At 43.1% G+C, this 23,290-nt stretch overlaps 1 protein-coding gene across 1 annotated transcript in view; it reads right to left on the bottom strand.

Annotated features, from left to right (window-relative positions):
* The window catches only part of COL4A1 (collagen type IV alpha 1 chain), a 347,504-nt gene that overhangs the window by 99,676 nt on the left and 224,538 nt on the right, over positions 1-23,290 (bottom strand). The window contains exons 23-31 of the mRNA XM_033949647.1: positions 21,999-22,088; positions 21,081-21,151; positions 16,930-17,121; positions 15,781-15,949; positions 15,139-15,231; positions 14,942-15,046; positions 13,742-13,839; positions 6,039-6,189; positions 3,863-3,976 (exon numbers count right to left, since the gene is read on the bottom strand). Coding sequence (XP_033805538.1) covers positions 3,863-3,976; positions 6,039-6,189; positions 13,742-13,839; positions 14,942-15,046; positions 15,139-15,231; positions 15,781-15,949; positions 16,930-17,121; positions 21,081-21,151; positions 21,999-22,088 — 1,083 coding nt within the window. The remainder of the gene's footprint in view (positions 1-3,862; positions 3,977-6,038; positions 6,190-13,741; positions 13,840-14,941; positions 15,047-15,138; positions 15,232-15,780; positions 15,950-16,929; positions 17,122-21,080; positions 21,152-21,998; positions 22,089-23,290) is intronic.

Raw genomic sequence — 23,290 nt, 5'->3', positions numbered from 1 at the left:
TCCCCCAAAAAATTATTATTTATTGTATATTGAACTCTTGTATTAGATGCTCAGAGGAGGGAGCTCAGCATTCAACCAGCCATTCATTCAACATCCAAGTTCTGGAATTAGGATACACTTTTCAAATCTGACATATTGTAAACACATAACAGAAAATAATACCTTTTATTGTCTGGTCAATATTCAAATCTTGTTGGTCCCAGGCTCTGGTTGTCTTGCTTGCCAAGGTCTCCTTCTTTCTCCGTGCTAATCATCCATCTGCCATCTCTGTCCTCCCCTTCCGTTTCCCTTCCCTCCTCCTTTTTTTCATCTCCATCCACAGATTTACCTTTTCTCAACTACCCATTCATCCAGAATCTCTCCCTCCTTCGCCACCACCCAAAGGTCCACTATCTCTCCCTTTCTCTTCCCAACTACCCTCCTATCCAGTATCTCTATTCCCCCTCCACACCATCCCTTGTGTCCAACTTCTATCCCTTTCTGTTCCTTCCCTCCCTAAATCCCATTATCCACCATCTCTCTCCCACTCCTCTGTTTTTAGACCAATTATTTCTTCCCCCCCCAAGTCCGGCGTATATTTGAACCCCTCCCCTTCCCTCCTTCCTTCCATGAACTTCTACACCAGGACCCCCTCCCCTGAAGGTCTGTCCCCCCTTAAGGCCTGCCCCCCCCAAAGGACTGCATCTCTGCACCCCCCTGAAGGTCTGTCATCCTGAAGGCCTGCACCTGCCATGAAAGCCTACACCCCACCCCTGAAGGCCTGCACCCCCCGAAGGACTGTACCTCCCCCTGAAGGTCTGTCCCCCCCCCGAAGGCCTGCAACCCCCCTGAAGGCCTACTCCTCATCCCTGAAGGCCTGCACCCCCACCTGAAGGCCTATCCCCCCCAAAGGACTGCACCTTCCCCAGAAGGTCTGTCCCCCCTGAAGGCCTGCACCCCCCTGAAGGACTGTACCTCCCCCCAAAGGTCTGTCCCCCCACGAAGGCCTGCAACCCCCCCTGAAGGCCTACTCCCCATCCCTGAAGGCCTGCACCCCCACCCAAAGGCCTGTCCCCCCTACGAAGGACTGTCTCCCTCCCCGGAAGGCCTGTGTGTTCCCCTCTGGCCTCCCGCACCTCCCTTTACCCGATTGCAGCAGAAAACAACCTGCAGAAAGGATCGCGGGTACTTTAGCGATCCTTGCAGGTTGCCATAGGCCTCCAGTGCTGTTGTCCTTCTGCCTCGGTCCTGCCCCTCCCCTTCTGCCTCGGTCCCGCCCCCTCCTTTCTGCAGGTTGCTTTCTGCTGCAATCGGGTAAAGGGAGGCGCAGGAGGCAAGGGGGGAAGCCAGGCACTGCAGCACCTCCCTACTGACCCTCCCCCCTCGCCCTCTAAAGCAGGAGCGGCAGCGCCAGCCAACAAGAGGCAGCGCTGCTGATCCTGCTTTAGGGGGCGAGGGGGGAGGGTCAGATGGTGAATCGGGAGGCCGATTTTGGGGGGTTTTGAATCGATTCACCCGAAATGAATCGGTGAATCGATTTGAATCGTGAATCGGGCAGCACTAGTTTGCAGAAAGCCTTGTAGTTTTCAGGAAGGCCACCAGGGGAGCCCAAGAGAATCTCAGGTTAGAACAGGTGCACACAGGTTTGGGTGGGGTTCTCACTCTGAAAAGACAGCAGCCTTTCCCTAAAATGCAGAGAGGACAGGGAAGAGAGAAGGGTCTCTTCTTGGAAAAAGAGAAACCAGTCAAGATCATGACCTAGACTGTATGGAGATTGAAGAGGCTTCTCCAAGCCTGGAGGCAGAAGCCTATGGAGGCAGGAGCCTATGCAGGTCCTGGAGCAGGTGTTGCCAGACACAGAGACTATGGAAGTAAGTTTAGCTGTGACAACTTACTAGTATTAAGCCTGCATAAGGACTGTGTTTTGGGTTTTGGAAAACTTGAGAAGAAACATTTGTTTTTTGGACAGTTGGTTTTTTTCTTTGAAGGGAATTGTTTGCAGCAGTAGTGTGTTGCCATTGCCGAGGCTGCAGCAATTGACTGAAGCTAGGAGCCAAGCCTATAGTAGCTTCAGCACTGACTAACCCCTGGGGGAAGGGCACCTTTTTGTGCTACCAGAGTAAAGACTGAACTGTATGTGGCACTGCAAGTACTCCAGTGTTTTTGGTTTTGCCTTTTTTTTTACTTCTTCAACGTAACAGGGAGCTGAGAATTGTTTTGTTGGGGAGAATTTTCCTGTGATCTTGAGTGGGTATTATAGAAGCTGTGTACAGCCAATGAGTAAAAGCAAATTTAGCAGTGGATAAAAAAAGAAAACTTAAGTGCCCTAAATACCTTGGAAAAATAAAATAAAAGGAGGGGATAAGAGACACTGGTCCTGTACAGCACTTACATAAAGACAAATAAAGGCTAGAAAAAACACAGCTGCAAGCTGAGGAGAGAGAGGCACAGCAGTCGTCTTCACTGCTCTGTATATGAAAGCAAACTGGTTAGGCCTGCTCAGCAGCTGCTTAGTGGAAAGTGCAGGTGTAGTGGCTGTTCCAAAAGCTTCTGGAAAGAAGATGGGGTTTGCTTTGCACTAGGTTTTGTACGATGATTTCACCCATATGTGTGACCATTGTATCCTGCTCATCCTCCAAGAAACCTATTTTACTTTTTAAAGCAAGACAGTTTTAAACATTTTACCTGTTTCCACAGGCTTTCCCTTCTTAATTAGTTCCATGGGTCAGGAACAGAGAATTATCTTTCCTTTTCTCTCATACCACAGTTTCTCTCACTTGCCTCTATACTTTCATTTGTTTTCTCTTTTGCCTTCCTTTCACAATTTCTAAATTATCTGTTTTCCAATCACAAAATCCTAGTCTGGACCAGAATACGGGCAAATAGAGGAGGAAGCATGATATAGAGGAGGATGGGATAAAGGGGGGTGAGGAGAGAGACTAGGCTTTCTAGAAAGAAGATACTCGCAGATATGAGGGAAAACGGAGCAGAACATCTGAGAAGGAGAGGATACCCCATTTTTTTTTTCTCTACTTCATCTCAGGGTTTTTTCCAGCAGGAAAGAAAGAGATAAAATCATTTTCAAAAATAGAGAACTTTCGTGGGAGCATTAGTCAGTCGACTGTGGTCATCATTTTTTAAACGCTGGTAGTTGCGGGTTGTTTTACATCTGGATATTCAGTGCCAGGCTGTACCCAGATTCCAGCACCGAATATCCGGGTAAAATGCAAGAGCCAGCATTTATCCAAGTATCAGGAATATTCTACCTAGTAGACTATTTGCTTTCCTAACTTTATTCAGATAGTTACCCAGTTAGCAGGCTGAAACTTTTTGCTAACCAGGCAACCCGTTTCTGCCCAGACTGCTCGTGGACTACCCCAGATAGTGCCAAGGCAGCCTGCCTGGATATTCAGCAGCACTATCTGGACTTGGGGAAATCCATTGCTTATTCCTGGGATAGACAGCAAGAAATATCTTTTGGGATTGGTTACCATTGGAAGCAGGATATTGAGCTTGATGGACCAATACTTATGTGTTCTTCTACTTATGTAAGTGCTGCTGAATATCTGGATTTTTCACAGTCAACAAATTTAACCGATAAAACTAACCTGGTAGGACACTAGAGCTATCTTTGCCTGATTTCTTTATTCTCTTGCCTTTGTACCTCACTCTATCACAGTGCACCTACAGTAAAGTGATTTATTCACATCTGAGAAGATACTGAAGAGCTACTAAAGACTGCAAGCTTCTCCTTGCATCCTTCCTCCATTTGGTTGAAGGAAAAAATGCCTCTCCATCAAGGACTGTTAAAAAAATATTTTTCTTATTAACAAAAAGAAAAACTTTGATGCACTTTGTCATTCTGTATCGAGAGTTATTTTACCTGTTAAACCTGGTGAACCTTGTGTTCCAGGAAGTCCAGGTGGACCCTGAGGGCCTATCCCAGGCACACCAGGGACACCCTGTAGACCTGGTACTCCAACACGACCTGGATCTCCTAAATAAAGAATATAAACATGTCAGATCAGAATACAGTATCATAATATAGAATTAAATGATATAATTCATCTTATATGACAAAGTAGCTGATATTGAAAAGACCTACTGTAGCTGTCTAACTTAAGGAGTTAGGTATCACCATCTGGCAAACTGATAGTGTTCCCTATCTGATCTCCTAAATTTAGGTGGCTGCTTTGTTCCTTTATTTTGGGTTGATATATAGGGATCAATTAGTAGAGAAGAAAGCTTGGCACTTACACTGCTTTTCAGCACTAAGCACTTCATTTAGCTGACCACATCTAAGGCAGGGATAACTGCCCTCAATCTAGGTGCTATCCCTTTTCCAGTCAGTCTGTCCTCCTTTCCTCAAGCAAGAGTCCTTCTTCCTCCTACCCTAACCCTCTCTCCTCCCACAGAAACAATGTGCCACAGAATCTATTCCCATTTATCCATCCATGGAACCCCAGTTCTCTACCTCCCATTAAACAATATTCAGTGGCTTATGCCCCCTCCCTCCCCAAAAACAAAGAATACCTCAACATCTTTCTGGAACTTCCATTTAAGATTCCAGCATATCTTGCTTCTGCAGGAGGAAGGATGGGAGCACTCTCTTACTGGCACTTATAAGTTACACCATGTTGCCACTCACAACTAGGCAATGCCATTCACTGTAACTCAGTAGTGCCAGGAAGGGGGGAGGCTTCAAACAGTCATAAAGCTCCTGCTTTGACTTCCACTCAATGTAGGGCAGGAAGACCTTCTGGAATCCTAAATGCAAAATCCAGAGGGATATTGCAGATATTCATTCTGCAGAGAGGTAAGAGGAACAAACTGCTGGAGGTTATTTTTTTATATTAATGGGTGAAGGATGGGATTAGGGTCCAGTGATCATCCTTGAAGATGACCACAGCTCCATGAATGGCAGCTGTATGGGAAATGGAACTTGGGAGACTGTCCCGGGGAGAGCAACTCTGAAAAAAGGGGATAAATGTAGGATTTAGGAAAACTTTCCGGGCAAAATCTAACCCCCTCTTCTACAAGGCTGCGTTAGCGGCTGCCGTGCGGTAACAGCCCCGAAGCCCATAGAGATTTAAAGGGCTTCGGGGCTGTTGCCGGGTGGCTTTGTAGAAAAGGGGGTAAGGCTCTTAGATTCCACTGTCCTCACTCAGAGCTAAGCGTCCAAATTGTGGTCATCTGGATTAGGTGTTCAGCCTTATTAGCCTAAAAACATTTTGTTGTTCTTTTGCATAATTCTTTTCACACTGTACAATGTGCTCATATAAAAGGCTTCTGTGTCTGTTAGTCAAACCAGGGGCTATAGGTTAGTCTTAGAGGAAACACCCTGCCAATCTCAGGTCAGCACTGGCTCCTGCAGGGCCTGGGCATGTTGTTTAAGAAGGCAAAATATGAGAGGGGCAGAAATGGGGATTTAAAATATAATTCTCACTCTAGCTCAGCTTAGTGGCAATCACAAATGCATGAGGTCATTTATTATTTTTAGTATTAATATACCACTTATAGCTTAAGTGGTTTACATTCAGGTATTCAAGCATTTTTCCCTAACTGTCCAAGTGAGCTCACACTCTACCTAATGTACCTGGGGCCAAGGGGGATTAAGTGACTTGCTCAGGGTCACAAGGAGCAGCATGGGATTTGAACCCACAACCTCAGAGTGCTGAGGATATAGCTCTAACCACTGTGCCACACACTCCCTTACGGTGATTAACAATGAAAAGCTAAGACAACGGTAATGAGAATCACTGTACGCTTGCCTTGCCTATTCACTCTCTTCTCTGCCAGCATAGATTTGTCATTTACATTCTCTCATTATCCTTTTTCTCCCCACCTGCCAAGAAAGATTTTTTTTTTTATCACTGTGTCAGTATGACTCCTTGATACCTTGTCCTCATTTGGATTTCAGTATTCGGTTCTCTTCTCACATTGCACCTTTAGTGTATCCCACTATCAGTTGGGGTACCCCAGGGCTCTGTCCCGGGACCTCTTCTTTTCTCCATCTGTACTCATTCCCTTGGTAACTTAGTTTTCACTAGAAAAGTTACCTTTGGTACCATGTTGACCAGGACCACCTGGAAAACCTTGCTCTCCAGGTACACCGGGTTCTCCTGAACTTCCCTTTGCTCCTGGGGTTCCAGCTGGACCTTGCGGGCCTGAGGTTCCTTTAGGACCTGGAAGACCTACTCCAGCTTCACCCTTAATAGTTTCAACAAATAAACATTTAAAAAGTTAGCAATAAGCATCATACATCATTACATTACATTAGAGATTTCTATTCTGCCATTATCTTATGGTTCAAGGTGGATTACAAAAGAGATGAACATTTGTCCTTTCTAGAGAGGTAAAGAGTAGGTTATGTAGTTTCTGTGTGGCGGGAAGAGGTGGGGAGGGAGGACGGTAAATTTCAAGTTATGGCTGTTTCAGGAATTTCTTGAAGAGTATAGTTTTTATTTCTTTTCTGAACGTCTTGTAGTCTGGTGTCATTATCAGTAGATTGGAGATTTGGTTATCTAGTTTGGCTGCTTGAGTGGCCAGGAGGCCGTCGTATAGTTTTTTCCGTTTTACTTCTTTGATCAAGGGGTGTGTGAATGGGGGGGGGGGGGGTGTTTTTCTATGTCTGATTGAGGTGGTTTGGATGAGGCGGTTGTTCGGGTAGGTTGGGTTGTCTCTGTTTATGGTTTTAAATAACATACAGTAGAATTTAAATAGTATTCTTTCTTGGATTGGTAGCCAATGTGAGTTGATGTATGCTTCTGTAATATGGTCGTGTTTTCTCAATGAGTAGATGAGTCTCAGAGCTGTATTTTGGATTGTTTGTAGTTGTTTAGTCATTGTAGCAGGGCAGGGGAGGTAGAGGATGTTGCAGTAATCTAATAGATTTAGGATTAGGGATTATACTATAAGCTTGAATTGTGTTTTTTCGAAGAATTTTCTGACTTATCTTAGGTTTCTCATAACTGCGAAGGATTTCTGTATTGTTTTATTTATTTGCGGTTGCATAGTGCAGCATCGGTCTATAGTCATTCCTAGTAGTTTTATGGTAGTTTGAATGGGATAGTTGATTGTGTTAATTTCTATCAACTATACATGTCTTCATAAATTAAACAATCTGAAAAGCTATTCATTATTAATTTGGAGAATAAGGCCCGTGGAGGGGCAAAATAAAAAAAAACGTCTAAGTCCCCTTTTGGCCTAAGTCCCTAAACGTTCAACCCAGAAGCAGGGAAAGTGTCCATAACCAAAACATACGTCCATGTTTTGATTATGGCCTTCCTCTGCCTAAACGCCCAATCTCCACTACGTCTACAAGTACCCCTACAGCACGTCTACACTTTTTAACCATAATGAAAAAAAAACACAAAACGTTCAACAGAAGGGCTTTTAGGTGAAGGAGGAGCCAGTCCTTCGCCTAAAAGCTGGATTTTGTAACCGGTGTCTGTCAAAAACAACACCGGTTACAGAATCCTCCCCCCTCCCCCCCCCCAACAACGATCCAGGCAGGAGGGTGCCCAAGCCCTCCTGCCATGTCAAACCGCGACCCCCCCTCCTCCCGACGATATCGGGGCAAGAGGGAGTCCAAGCCCTCTTGCCCCGTTGAAGCCGCGACCCCCCCGATAACATCGGGGCAAGAGGGAGTCCAAGCCCTCTTGCCCCGTTGAAGCCGCGACCCCCCCATAACATCGGGGCAAGAGGAAGCCCAAGCCCTCTTGCCCCAGGCACCCGCGGCACCCCCGACTCATTCGGGCCAGGAGGGAGCCCAAGCCCTCCTGGCCCAGGCAACCCCCCTACCCCCACCCCCACTACAGTACCACCCGGGCCATGTGCCTAAGGCCCCGCCCACAGAAGGAGCCTATGGCTCCTAGGCCTATTCTGATTGGCCCAGGCACCTTAGGCCCCACCAGGAGGCGGGGCTTTGGTGCCCCTGGGCCAATCCAGCCCCATTCTTCGTTGAGCTGCATGCGGACGGACGGGTTTGGCACCCGTCTGTCCGGCCAACCTAAAATAGGTACGGGGAAGGGGGATGGGGTGGGGGGGTCATGGGGTCGGCCGGGGGGGTCGCGGGTCGGCTGGGGGGGGGCCGATCGGAGGTTCTTGGGGGGGCGGATGTTGGGGGGGAGGGGTGGTGCGTCGAGGGCAGGAGGGCCTGGGATCCCTCCTGCCCATACTGTAGTGGGGGTGAGGGTAGGGGGGGGTCGCCTGGGCCAGGAGGGCTTGGGCTCCCTCCTGGCCCGAACGAGTCGGGGGTGCCGCGGGTGCCTGGGGCAAGAGGGCTTGGGCTCCCTCTTGCCCTAATCGTGTCGGGGGGGGGGTCGTGGCTGCCGCAGGGCAAGAGGGCTTGGGCTCCCTCTTGCCCCGATGTTGTGTTTGGGGGGGGAGTGATTCATCGCGGCAGGAGAGATGCCTCATCTCCCCTACCGCAATGCCATCACTCCTCTACCCGAACTGCCGCGGGTCGCAGCACTTAGACCTGGTTTTATTTCGTCTAAGTGAAAAAGGTCTAAGTGCCGACTAAACTGTATTGGTTATACTTGTTGTACGGCTAGGTGTAGGTCGGCCCACCTCCCGCCCACTTCCCGCCCTTTCCCCTCCTCTAAACACACCTCTTTTCTCTCTGTGCGTTTAGAGGCAGAGGAAAGGCCTAAGTTGGTTTTAGATACGTCTAAAAACCAGCTTTGGTTATGGGTACTTGGACGATCAGCCTTTTTGATCGTCCAAGTAGCCACTTAGGACACTTTTTAGATGTGTTTTTTTTTTTATTATGAACCCCATAGTCTATAAATAGCACCTTAAGATTTATTTTGTGATGACGAACAGGAAAGTGAACAATTTAATGCACAATATTTAATTAAAAGATAATTTGCATTCAGTTAACATGGTCTGTTACAGCACATCTTTTATTCATTTATTTTAATTTATTTACCCTCTTTATGAAGGGAGTCAGTTAAAATATGATAGCCATTTTGAACAATGTTTGAGATTGTATTAGCCGCATACAGTATAAACACTTTTTACAATTAGATTAAAGAGCAGACCACTAAATTGCAATTTAATATATTGGCCTCCTAGTCTATAAACGTTATGCTCCATATCATAATGGACTTAATTCTCCATTTACAAGTCTTAATAGTATTACAATCCTTATTCTAATATGCTAATTTTCCTTTGGACTGGCTTATATTGGAAGGGCACTAGTCTACTGACTAGTTTGTCTAAGACAGTGATACTCAAAGGAGTCTGCAGGCCTGTGTGTAAATTGATTCGTGACAATGCAAGGACTGTTTGAACACAATTCTAGTGCAATACAAAGTGGACAGATTAAGAAAGAGAATCTCAGCTGAACTGAAAAAGCATTTCAGCTTGAGTGGATAGCCACCACATGGTGGATTAAAAACCTCAATTTTTCCATTGCAAATTTTAAGAAATGTATATGTGGTAAAGGTTGTTTGTATGGTTTAAAGTGTGCAATATAACACTCCTATTTATTGTACATTGCTTAGAATTGTATTTTCCTTTTAAATTGTATTCTTCACTGCATGACTAGTTATTATTTGTTGTAAACTGCCTAGAACCATTTTTGGTTAGGCGGTATATAAAAAATAAAATTATTATTATTATTTTTAAATGTAGGTGCTAGCACATGCTACGAAGGCAATTGTAATAAACTTAATTAAGGTGATTATTAATATTTTGTATTTTATCATGTTATAGATGTATGTGAAAGTTGAGAAATAATTGAATTGATATCTGAAAGTACTAGGTATAAGACAGCTTTATTGTAAATCTGGGTGCTAATGAATATGCATGAGAGAGATTTATATATAATGGAGATGACAGACATGCAAATCTCTCTCATGCATATTCATTAGAGATATTCTGAAAACATGACTGGCCTGTGGACCCCTAGGACAGGTTGGACTACCCCTGATCTAAGACCTTAATTTCTCCATATTTTGACAGGATTTGCCTAAGGGATCCTTTTATGAAGCCGCATTAGCGGCTTTATCGCATGTGACTTTTTATCACGCGCTAACCCCCGCACTAGCCAAAATACTACCGCCTGCTCAAGAGCACTAAGATTCATCTACTCATTTAAGAAACATGATCACATTACAGAAGCATATCTCCAATCGCACTGGCTTCTGATCCCAGCAAGAATACAATTTAAATTCTACTGCCTACTATTTAAGACTTTATACGGAGACAGTCCAAACTACCTGAATAACCGCCTCATCCACAACACTGCAACCAGACATAGGAAAACTCACACCCCATTCTCATACCCCCCAATTAAGGAGGTCAAATGGAAAAAAACTATATGATGGCCTCCTGGCCACTCAAGCAGCCAAACTAGACAACCAAATCGCCAATCCCTCGACTACAAGACTTTTAGAAAAAAAATAAAGACCATACTCTTCAAGAAAACTCTGAAAAAAGAAATAATACCGCAAGTCTCAAACTCCACCTCTCACTAAAGCCAACTACCCCAAACAAATAACCTTACCCATTTCTTACTCCTTTTGAAAATGACCAATTTTTTTTTTTTTTTGTAAGTTCTTGTTGTAATACATCTTGGATAATTCTTTTGTAATCCGCCTTGAACTGCAAGGTAATGGCGGAATAGAAATCCCTAATATAATGTAATTATAAACTAGCATGAACCAGTAAGAAAAACAAGCCAGAGGGAGGAATGACATTTGAAAGCAATATACAGTTTGGGTCTCAATCCAGTCTTCAAGGCTTACCTAATTGGCCAGTTTTCTGCGCACAACCCAAAAGGGGACTTGGCCATGGAATGGGTGTGGGCAATTAATGGGCATTCCCATACGTTAAGAACCAAGTTATAGACTAGTGTCAATCCATGCCTAGTTTGAGCACCGGACTTACATCTGTTTCTATCAGGCATAACTTTGGTACCCAAAGTTAGATGTCACCTGTGTTTATGCCAGTATTCTATAAAGGTCAGGCACCCTTTATAGGATAGGGGCTCAGCATGGATCTTTTCATGGCCTAACTTTCAGCGCTATACATAGAATTCCTCTATATCCACTGTATGTAGATCTCTCTCATGCATATTCATTAGGGATATCCTGAAAACGTGGTTCACTTACAGCCCTCGAGGACAGAACCTGGAAAGCCTGGCTTACACAGAAGAAACAGTTTCTAAAATTGAGAATGGATTGGCTCTTAAAAATATATAAGGCCCATTTTGTGTCTGTGTCTTGGTATCACAGTTAGATATTAGTCTTAGGTTACCTTCTCCTAAGAATTATCATTTGGGTTAAACAAGGAAAAAGATCATTGGAGAACAAGGTCCTGTCATGGAATTTTCTTCCATTGGAAATAATACAGCAGACTTCATATAAAATGTTCTAAAAACTTTGAAAACTTGATTATTTAGAGATGGAAAACTGAGCATTTTAGACATTGTAAGAATTAGTTGAAATGAGGACAGAGGCTGTGGCACTAATAGTTTAGTGTAAATTGGCATTCCGTTTGATGTATTTTATACGTTTGAATATGGGAATGCACTTTGAGCTTCAAGGCTCAGATAGAATATAAAACTCAATTAAGTTAAATAGCATATTTTGGAAAGTGATAGAGAATATGTACTGTGTTTGTATTTTCGTCATATTAATGATCAGTTTTTAGGTTCTAATGTTCGAATATTTCCTGACATGTCTTTAAGATCCCAGAGGCGTAGGAAAGAATTCTTGGCATTAAGGCCAAGAGTCCTTGCCTTGGGGGCAAATTTTTTGTTGAAATTTCTTGTAAAATGTTTTGTGTTTTATCAGAACAAGAATTACTTGTTTTTTGAACCTAAACAACTGGTAGGATTTATAGAATCCAAAGAGCAAGTAGTACCTATGGCTGAGAATGTATAACCTGCCATGAATGGCTGTAGCACCGCAGATAATTGCCGCTTTCTAGGTTGGATTGTTTCAATTGTTAAATTTATTTTCTAAAAATCTCCCTTCAATGTTTGTGGACTAAATATATTGGAAGCATATTGATTCTAATAATCACCTGGGCTATTATTAGAAACACTAGATTTTCTGATGTCTAAGGTGGGCTATTATTGGAGGCACTTCAGTTTTTAGGAAGTCTGACATTGGCGACACAAGACAAGAATATAAGAAAAGCCATACTGGGAGAGACCAAAGGTCCATTACGCCCAGTATCCTTTTTCTAACAGTGGCCAACCCAGGTCCCAAGTACCTAGCTAGATCCCAAGTAGTAAAACAGATTTTATGCTGCTTATCCTAGGAATTAGCAGTGGATTTCCCAAAACCATCTCAATAATAGAAACATAGACACATAGAAGATGACGGCAGAAAAGGGCTACAGCCCATCAAGTCTGCCCACTCTGCCTGTCTATGCCCTAATGACCCAATTTTCTTATCTTGACCCTCGTAGGGATCCCACATGGGTATCCCATTTATTCTTAAAGTCTGGCACACTGTCTGCCTCGATCACCTGCACTGGAAGCTTGTTCCAATGATCAACCACTCTCTCTGTGAAGAAATACTTTCTGGTGTCGCCATGAAATTTTCCGCCCCTGAGTTTGAGCGGATGCCCTCTTGTGGCCGAGGGTCCCGTGAGAAAGAAAATATCATCTTCCACTTCGACACGTCCCGTGAGGTACTTAAATGTTTCGATCATGTCTCCCCTCTCCCTATGTTCCTCGAGAGTGTAGAGCTGCAATTTGTTCAGTCTCTCTTCATACGAGAGACCCTTGAGCCCCGAGATCATCCTGGTGGCCGTCCGCTGAACCGATTCAATTCTGCGCACATCTTTACTGTAATGTGGCCTCCAGAATTGCACACAGTACTCCAGATGAGGTCTCACCATGGCCCTGTACAACGGCATTATGACTTCAGGCTTTCGGCTGACGAAACTTCTATTGATACAACCCAATATCTGCCTTGTCTTAGATGAAGCCTTCTCCACTTGATTGGCAGTTTTCATGTCTGCACTGATGATTACTCCTAAATCTCGTTCTGCCTATGGACTAATGAACTGTTCCACAATATTTTTTTTTTTTTAATTCAAAATTTTTTTATTGAGTTTAGTATATAAAGTACAATAAATGTTAACAAGGCTAGAAATAAATGAGTGAAACAATACCTTGTTGTTATTTACGAGGGGGTGCTGAAAAGTTCTCAGCCCAACCAATCAATGATCTGAAACAATGTCAAAGCAGAATTTTGTTTCTGCATATCGGCACTTAATGAAATAAGATAGTACCCTTTTCAGCTACAGTGGCAAAATAATACTCAGAATTTAGGAAGTTGGTTGGTTGGGCTAACTTTTCAGCACCCCCTCATATTATATTACCCTATTTTTTCATTATTTAATCAAGCAACCATAAATTTCCAGAACTATATTTTATTATAACCACACATGAATGAACTTGCCAACAGATTTTTTTAATGGTACTTCTGGGTAGAAATAAGGCAATTTGTGATGTACAGGATAGAACATATTAGCAATTGTGTTAAAGATGTCTCAGTGTCTGCCTAATAGTGTGGAATAGCACTTAGGCACCCTGCCAGCACTTATGCTTACCCTTCACATGTGTAACTGAAGATGGAAATGTTCTATAGCAATGGCTTTATTTCCCCCCAAGTTACCAATACATTTAAATGTAGTAATACTGCCTGACCTTGAGTAAGCGTTTAAACATGGGTTGCAAATATCGGAGTCATGTATTTTATCTTTTTGTCAAGTTCTTTACCCAGATACTCACTTTTTCACCTACTAAACCTGGTAATCCTGGAATCCCATCAAATCCTGGAGACCCCTTTACACCAGATTGGCCAGGGGCACCTGGTAAACCTTGATATCCTGCACAGAAAGACATAAGATTTAACTTTAAAAGGAGGTTAGACTCAAGAAGAAAAATACATTTTTAAACTCCCAATCCCAGGGCTCAAGGAAGATTATTTTAAAAGAAGGAAAAACTTGCAATAGTGCAAGGGTAGGCAATTCCAGTCCTCAAGAACCACAGGCAGGTCAGGTTTTCAGGATATCCACAATGAATATGTATGAGATAGATTTGCACACACTGCTTCCTTGAGATGCAAATTTATCTCATGCATATTTATTGTGGATATCCTGACCTGCCTGTGCCCTGCTATAGTGTTACCTTTGTGTTTTCTATATAGGCTTTGCTGCACTTCAGAATGCTAAGCTTGCTAATGTTGATTAAAAAAAACTTATTTAAAAAATGTGAGTTTAGTCTCATTTGATGAACTATTTAAACACTACACCTGAACAGGCAACAGCTTAAAACAGTAAGCTGTATTTCAATTATGTCTATTAGATGTACACCACTCCACAAAACACCTTCCCTGGACCATACCTGCCCTTCCAACTATCACCCATCCCCCTCCTTCCCTTCTTATTTAAGCTACTTGAATATGCTCTTCACTGCTACCACTGCCTTGACTTTGTCACCTCTAGCTATTTTTGACCCACTCCAATTAGTCCCTTGGAAAACAATAGGCTGAATTGCCCTGAAATACCAAAACGCTTCTCTTGAAACGATCCCCTCCCTAATGTGTCTCCATTCACCACCCTTTTTTATTATTTTACTTCGATGTATTTAAACATTTTTCCTCCCCTACTTCCCTCTCGTTCCAAGCAATCAAATTTGAACACAACCCTGGCTTCCATAGAGAACCAATGAAGTTGACAGTAATGGGAAGTAATATAATCATATTTCCCAAGATTAAATATTAAGCAGATTGCCATGTTCTGAACTATACATAGCCAGTGGAAATGCTTTTTAGGAGTGGCCAAATAAAGCCAGCCAGAAGGTTGACACAGTTAATAGGTATGAATGAGTTTTTCTAGGGGAAAGAATTTTTGCTATACTTTTAAACAAACTTCCATAGTTACAAAAAATGGTGTCACATGGAGAAATACCTAGTGCACAAAGACTTACCTTTAGGCCCTGGAGGTCCGGGAAATCCAACTCCTGGCAAGCCACGATCCCCCTTTTCTCCAGGAACTCCTGGTCTTCCTGCAAATCCTGGAACACCTTTCTCACCTTTTCAGACAGAAATAAGACACTAGGATCAAGTTCCCAAAATGATAAACCTAGAAGAAAAATCCATTTCAAACAAATTTTCTTAAGAATACCTTGGTCGCCTGGTAAACCAGGAGTTCCTGAAGGTCCCCTTGGTCCTGGTGGTCCTGTTTCAAGAATGGTTCTCCCTGGTTCACCTTTTGATCCTAAAACAGGAAAGTATTAAAATATATTAGAGATGGGGGGTGGGATTTTGCTGTTCGTATGAAGGGTTTATCATGTCTTTTGTTGAAGTTCTGATATACCCTATGAAGGGGGCCTTCAGACACAGGCTCTCTTTGATTTGCTGTAAGCCTGTTCTTTTGGTATTTGTATTTACAACCATTTTTGTTAGACATGTTTTATTTAGATCCTATGGTACAAATGTTCCTGTATCATCATTTTAGGGAACCTTATATAGTTTTATAGTCCGTCCTATGTTGTACTCAGATTAACTGGGGGAGGTAGTTTTGTTCTGTTAGAATAAATGACAACTGTTGTATGGCTATATTCTGTTTATTGTAGTACTTTCTATTGTCATCAATATAAACTGTTTCAATCTAAAATGTATTAGCTTATGTAAACATAAAGCTGGCGCATCTCAAGATTAGCATTATTCCACATGGTTAAATATAAAAATTTAATTATCAGTCCTCAGCAAATGGAAATTGATTGAAATCATCCATTTTTGCTTCTAAAATTGTATTCCAATTTACCTTGATGGCCAGGTACCCCTGCATTCCCTGGAAAACCCGAAGTTCCTTTATCACCAGCTGCACCAGTAGGCCCAATCCCTGGGAGACCAGGAGGTCCCCGTTCTCCAAGTATTCCAGGAAACCCATGCTCTCCAGGAGAACCTCGATCACCCTTTGGACCAGGAGTGCCCTTATTTTAGCAAAAAAATACAAGAAAAGATCAATCCATCCAGTTAATTGTGAGTTATCCCTACCAATTAAAATATGAATAAATAATTAACACCCCCCCCCCCTTTTTACTAAACTTTAGTGTGATTTTTAGTGCCGGCCACAGTGGTAACAGCTCCGATGCTCATAGAATTCCTATGAGCGTCGGAGTTGTTACAGTGGCGGATCTAAAAACCACGCTAAGGTTTAGTAAAAAGGGGGGGGGGGGATAAGGGCCAGATTCTGTACAGGATGCCCGGCTCAGAAGCCGCCTAAGCACTAACCCTGCCTAACACTATGATTCTCTAACTGCCGTCCATGCCATAGATGCCGGTTAGAGAATCGGGTTGCCGCTGAGCTGATCGCGGAAAGGGAATCTCCCGGCTCCGATCAATTTATTGGCAGGAAACCCGTTCCCCCACCACCACCACGAAGACTATCGGCAGGAAGGATGGCCAGTCCCTCCTGCTGGAATAGCCAAAGCCTCTCTCGCAGTGCATTCTGGGGGGCACTGGGAGTGGCCTAACATTCCGATTGGTCAGATCCCTTACACCCGAATGTAAGAAGGTTTCTCAGCCATGACTGCTTTTTTTATACATATCTGGTGAAAGTAAGAAGGGAAGTTGGTACCTTATGTATTTCAAGATTTCAAGATTGGCCTGCTAGTTCTCCAGTCAAACTTAAATGCACAAGTTAGTTGAAGAGTGGCTGAATTTTGCTGATCTCTAAATTTTGCACATATATAGCAACTTATATGCATTCTCTGTGCCAAGAAATTGAAACCAAAATGAAAACTAATCCAATGGTATTCTTTCTGTCAAACTGCAGTTATTGAGCCTCTCTGTTAAATTTATTTTCCAAACATATCTAGTTTCATATCCTCCACTATATGATAAAATACTCTTATATATTGAACTCTAATGCTCCTGATGCTTAAGTGTTTTCAAACACAAAAACACATACCGCTACACCTTTAGGGCCTGAAAGACCTGGCTGACCATCACGTCCCGATTTTCCCTCCTTTCCTGGAAGGCCTGGAGATCCCGGAAAACCAGGATCCCCTTTATCACCTTTCAGTTTAGGTTCAAAGTAAACTTCTCCAGGTTCTCCTTTTGCTCCTGGGCGACCCAACAGTCCTGGTGCACCTTTTGGACCCTGAAACAACCAACCATACTAAAATTACTTAAAAAAGCATGTCTCTAGCTTTCTTTGAAACTAAAAGACAGAGTCAACCCTAAATGAGAACTGAAGAACAACTTCTTTATTAACCACTTACTGGTCGACATTCAAAACAATTTAACAAGACAGAAATGGCCACTGACTGGTTAAATTGTTTGGAACTATCTGAAAATTTTTAGTGGCACTTAACTGGTTATTGTCACTGAAAATGGTGTGCGGTCAGGATCCTCATGGAATTTGTCCCACCCCCTAAAGGCCCTGAGGGCACTGCTCTGAATTTGATTGGTGGAGCAGGCAATGGGCAGATGCTGCTCAGCCAATCAAATTCAGATCGGTACTGTCAGGACCTTCAAGGGGTTTGGAGAATACCCAGCCCGAGCGCCATGCTTTTTTTTTCATTTGATGCAGTTTGACTGCTTGAGCTGGCTGCCTACTCAATAAATCAAACTGCATCAAGCAAAAAGTAAACAAAAAAATAAAAAAGCAGGGCTGTAGAGTTGGGGATTCACTGAATCCCCTGAAAGCCCCCACCGCACGCCACTGGTCACTGAAAATTAGTGGTTAGCACCTAAGTGAAAGTGTCTGGAGTACCTCTGCACATGTTCAGACATTGGCGCAATGAGGTCACATGCATGCGTGTGTGACATCATGTCAACAACCGTGCATGCGCAGAGGCCCTCCAGACATGGCCCCGAACTCAGGTCCTTCCAAAACCTGGACTAACTGCCAGGTTTTGGAAATCCCTCTGGGCACCCAGACAGTCCTCTAAAAAGAGGACATGACCAGGTTTTCCTGGACATTTGGTAACCCTACGGTCCCCCTCTCTGTACCTGATTGACACAAAAAACCCTCAAGATAGAGTTAAAACCTTAAAGAGGGGGAAACCCCCCCAAGCTGGCATCTCTGAGGGGGAAAGAACAAATGGAAGCACATTCCCTTAGCTTGCCACAGTACACACAGAATACAAAGCAGGTGAAGGATGATATTAGGAGTATGGAAATATTATTTTAAAGGCCAGTGGATGGGAGCATAGTACAGGATCTCTGAGACTCTAGCAAGCTCAGCACTTGCTCCACTCAGGACTAATGGTTCTATCAGGAGATACTGGAAGGGACCTGCAGTTCCACAGAGCTAGAAATCGAAGCCTATCAGGAAAAACTGGAGGCAGGGGTCATCCCAGCTACAGCTTCAAACAAAGGGCTAGATTCACTAAGCAAACTGATCGTGTGACCCCTTTGCTACCCGATTTCCCTCCGACCCGATTCACTAACGTGTTTAGCGATCCCATCCCGATCCGTGCATGCAAATGAGGGAAATGGCATGCAAATTTGGGAGGGCAGCAATTCACTAAATTTTTTCCCCTACACACTGACTGGCTGGCCAATCAAGAACAAGCGACTGGTGAGGACAAGTTGCTTCTGTAAAAAACTGCTCTGCCCCGGCTCTTCTCTCTCTGGCTCCCCTGACTCTCCTGCTCTCTGCCTGTCCTATCTGCTCTCTGCCTGCCATATCTGGCTCCCCCGACTCTCCTGCTCTCTGCCGCCCTTCCCTGCAGTGCGAGCCTGTGGTTTTAAAGCGGGGCTGTACTGTGGGGAAGGGCAGCAGAGAGCATGAAAGTCCAAAATTGCCCATCCACCAGCCCGGTCCACTATCTCCTCCTCTCACTAAGAGATCCCACGTGCCTGTTCCACACTTTCTTGAATTCAGGGGGGAAGGTTTAGAACAAATGCCAGGAAGTTCTTTTTCACCCAGAGGGTGGTGGACATATGGAACGCACTACCGGAGGATATGAAAAGCAGGAGCACGCTACAGGGCTTCAAAGAAGGTTTAGATAGGTACCTGGAAGACCAAGGGATTGAGGGGTATAGATAGGAGTAGAGATAGGTTATAGGGATAGGATTAGAGACAGTACAGATACACTGTTCAGGCAACTAGGCCTGATGGGCCGCCGCGGGAGCGGACCGCTGAGCGAGATGGACCTCTGGTCTGACTCGTCGGAGGCAACCTCTTATGTTCTTTGTTTCCACCACCTCAACCGGGAGACTATTCCAAGCATCTACCACCCTTTCTGAAGAAAAGGTATTTCCTTAGATTACTCCGTAGCCTATCATCTTTTAACTTCATCCTACGCTCTCTCATTCTGGAGCTTCCTTTCAATTTGAAATGATATGTAGAAATTATGTATAGCAATGCCTGTAATTATATTGTTTGTTATATTTGTCTCCCCAACTGATTTTTAATGAGATTGTACATCGCCTAGGAAATGAGATAGGCGATTAATCAAATTTTTGTAATAAACTTGGAAACTTGAAAAAGACTTGCCTCATGCACATTTATGCCATGTAGGAAAACATACACTTTAATCTGAATAAACAGCTGGAAATTTTACCTTCAGTCTCCCTTCTAATTTACATTTACTAACCCCCTTTTTTATTAAGCCACGGTAAAGGCTTCTACTGTGGCCTGGAGCACTAAATGCTCCAACACTGCTCTGACAGTCATAGAATTCCTATGAGTGTCGGAGCAGCGTCAAAGCATTTAGCGCTCTGGGCCTCGGTATTAACCTGATCACGGCTTAGTAAACGAGTGCCAAAATAATTTCCTCATGTGAAATTTGTGTGGACATGAAAAAATATATATTAAATTAGGATCTCTCTCTCTCAAAAGGTAAATCAATCACTGGCACTGGCATATTCTACAAATGCAATCGGTAAAGTTTCATATTTATATTTATGCTAACTTATATTTTCAATGATACAACACAGATTTCACTTTTTCATTTGTCATTTCTAAAACTAATTTTATTAACTATATACTTAAGAACATAAGAACATAAGCAATGCCTCTGCTGGGTCAGACCTGAGGTCCATCTTGCCCAGCAGTCCGCTTACGCAGCGGCCCAAAAGGTCCAGGACCTGTGCAGTAATCCTCTATCTATACCCCTCTATCCCCTTTTCCAGCAGGAAATTGTCCAATCCTTTCTTGAACCCCAGTACTGTACTCTGCCCTATTACACTCTCTGGAAGCGCATTCCAGGTGTCCACCACACGTTGGGTAAAAAGAACTTCCTAGCATTCGTTTTGAATCTGTCCCCTTTCAACTTTTCTGAATGCCCTCTTGTTCTTTTATTATTCAAAAGTTTGAAGAATCTGTCCCTCTCTACTCTTTCTATGCCCTTCATGATCTTATAAGTCTCTATCATATCCCCTCTAAGTCTCCTCTTCTCCAGGGAAAAGAGACCCAGTTTCTCCAATCTCTCAGCGTATGAAAGGTTTTCCATCCCCTTTATCAGACGCGTCACTCTCCTCTGAACCCTCTCGAGTAACGCCATGTCCTTCTTAAGGTATGGCGACCAATATTGGACGCAGTACTCCAGATGCGGACGCACCATTGCCCTATACAATGGCAGGATAACTTCTTGATTATGCCTAGTATTCTGTTTGCCTTCTTAGCGGCCGCTGCGCACTGTGCCGTCGGCTTCATTGTCATGTCCACCATTACCCCCAAGTCCCTTTCTTTGGTACTCTCATTTAATAACATCCCTAACATCATATAGCTGTACCTCGGGTTTCTGTTTCCCACATGTAATACTTTACATTTCTCAAGGTTGAACTTCATCTGCCTCTCGTTGCCCATTCCCCTAGTTTGTTCAAGTCCCTTTGCAATTCTTCGCAGTCCTCTTTAGTCCGAGCTCCACTAAATAGTTTGGTGTCGTCTGCAAATTTTATTATTTCGCACTTCGTCCCTGTTTCTAGATCATTTATGAATATATTAAATAGCAGCAGCCCGAGCACCGAGCCCTGCCCTACTTAAAATATGAAAAGCAATAAATAAAACAAGTAAGGAAAGCAGAAGGCTATGACCATTGACGCGGGATAGAACATTTTAATAAACTTGGAAACTTAATAATAATAATAACCAAAACTTGCACTTACAGGTATTCCTGTCAGCCCATCAAAACCAGGTGTACCTGATTCCCCTTTGCTTCCCGGTGCTCCAGGAAAGCCTTTAGAAAATGAGAACAAAAATATTGAAATTTCAAACATCCAAAAATATAATTATAGAGGGTCAATATTTAAAGCGAATTAACCAGGCATCAATCCCCCTTGTATACAAATGCCATCAGCATTTTCAGAAGACAAAGGCCAGCTGGGCTGATCTTTTGCATTACAAGATTACCACAACTGGGCCATGAATTTTGAAAATGACTGCTGTGCCAGCAAAGAGGGAGGATCAACATGCCAGCAGGAAAGATTTGCCATGCCACAATAAGGCATGTATGTCAAGGGCTGCTGATGTCTACCCAAGAGCATGTGTGTTTAAATTAACTTTTTAAAAAATGACATAATTATTAAACAGTAAACGACACCTTAACTTAGGTGTCAGTGTTTTTTACTTATCTTTGATGCCAGTAGGCATCCTACTGGCATCAAAGATAAGTAAAAAACACTATTATTAAAAAACTATTTAAAAGACATTTAAAAAAATTTTCAAGGCACCTAAAAAAATGGCACCAGAATCGCACCCACGTAAGCACTTTATGGCGCATAACTCTACTGTAGATGTGGCTAACGCCGGAAGTGGCGTTAGGCACCATAAAGCGCCTATGTAGGCAGGATTCATGTCAAAAGTAGACACCAGAAATGTAGGCCTTGAAAAGCCAGGCCTATATTTCCGGCTCTTACCTTTACCGGAGGCGCGATTTTCTAAACGGCGTCATCGCATGATTGACACGTAATCAGCGGCTGCTTTTAAGGCAGCCACTGACATGGTGTTGTTTAGAGAATCCAGGCCTTATTGTCTGGTTTGTACATTAAGATCATTGAAAGAGACCCAATGACAGCTAATTTTACCTGGTTCCCCTGGAGGTCCTTGTGGCCCTGGATCTCCAGGAAGTCCTACCACACCTGGATCACATATTGCACATTGATCCCCTTTGTCACCTGTATAGGACAATTGAATTTTGAATTAAGAAACATGGTGAAATAATCTTTGTAATACTCAGTGGTCATCAGTGTTAATTTCTTGAATATGGCTTTCTGATGTTTCAGACGGTGACAGTTCTAAATTCCGTACAAAGAAATATGGTAAGTTCCGGAGAAGCATAATTACAGGAATATTTGAGCCTCAAAAAGAGTAGATGTCAGAATTAAAGAGATAGTTTTGCTGGGAAACCCAGAGCTGCTTTGAGAGTCTCATGGATAGGGTGCTTATATCATAAAGGGGAAGATGGAGATCAGTCAGTAGGAGGGTTACCATATGGCTCCAGAAAAAGGAGGACGTAATGAAACATCCAGGTGTTATTTCCATTGCTTTCAATGGAAGTAAGGAAGACAGATTGAGACATCTGGGTTTTAATTCCATTGAAAGCAATGGCAGTAAAACCCAGATGTCTCAATCTGTCCTCCTTTTTCTGGACTAAGTCAAAATATATAGTGAGTGGTAGGGGAATTAAATTATCAAATATTATGGAGATAGGAGGTTGAAAAGTAACTGAAATGTTAATACTATAAAGAGCTCCTAAATGAACGAGAAAATTTCTAGATAGGTAATATAAGAAGATTTTATACTTTATCACATACACTCAGAAAAGTGGAATTCAGCCAGAAGCCGAAGCTCCTATAACCAAACCCACCACCTCATCACTGTGTATGGAAGTATTAAGGAAAGTGCTAATATGTAATTCAGTGCTGAAAAAAGTCTAACAATGGCAAAAAAGGAGAAGAAAAACTCTTCCATTTATCTCTTGAAAGCTCTTAACAGGTCCCGACATGGACCGTGTTTCGTAGTTCTGTTTCAAGGAACCCCAAAAAAAAGATTTAGTGGTTCAAATGCCTAAAGGATCAGTGATAGTGCAGTTTTCATTTGTTCATATGTACTTGCTCTACAGCGGCTCCTCAACTTCTGTTCTCATATTGAGGAGCCGCTGTAGAGCAAGTACGTATGAACAAGTGAAAACTGCACTATCACTGATGCTTTTGGCATTTCAACTGCTAAATCTTTTTTTCAGGTTCCTTGAAACAGAACTACGAAACACGGTCCATGTCGGGACCTGTTAAGAACTTTCAAGAGATAAGTGGAAGAGTTTTTCTTCTCCTTTTTTGCCATTGTTAGACTTTTTTCAGCACTGAATTAGCATATCAGC

Source organism: Geotrypetes seraphini, chromosome 6, assembly GCF_902459505.1.
Source record: "Geotrypetes seraphini chromosome 6, aGeoSer1.1, whole genome shotgun sequence".
NCBI classification, from domain to species: domain Eukaryota; kingdom Metazoa; phylum Chordata; class Amphibia; order Gymnophiona; family Dermophiidae; genus Geotrypetes; species Geotrypetes seraphini.
The sequence above is the reverse complement of the archived record's forward strand: the minus strand, read 5'-3'. Positions and strand labels throughout refer to the sequence as shown.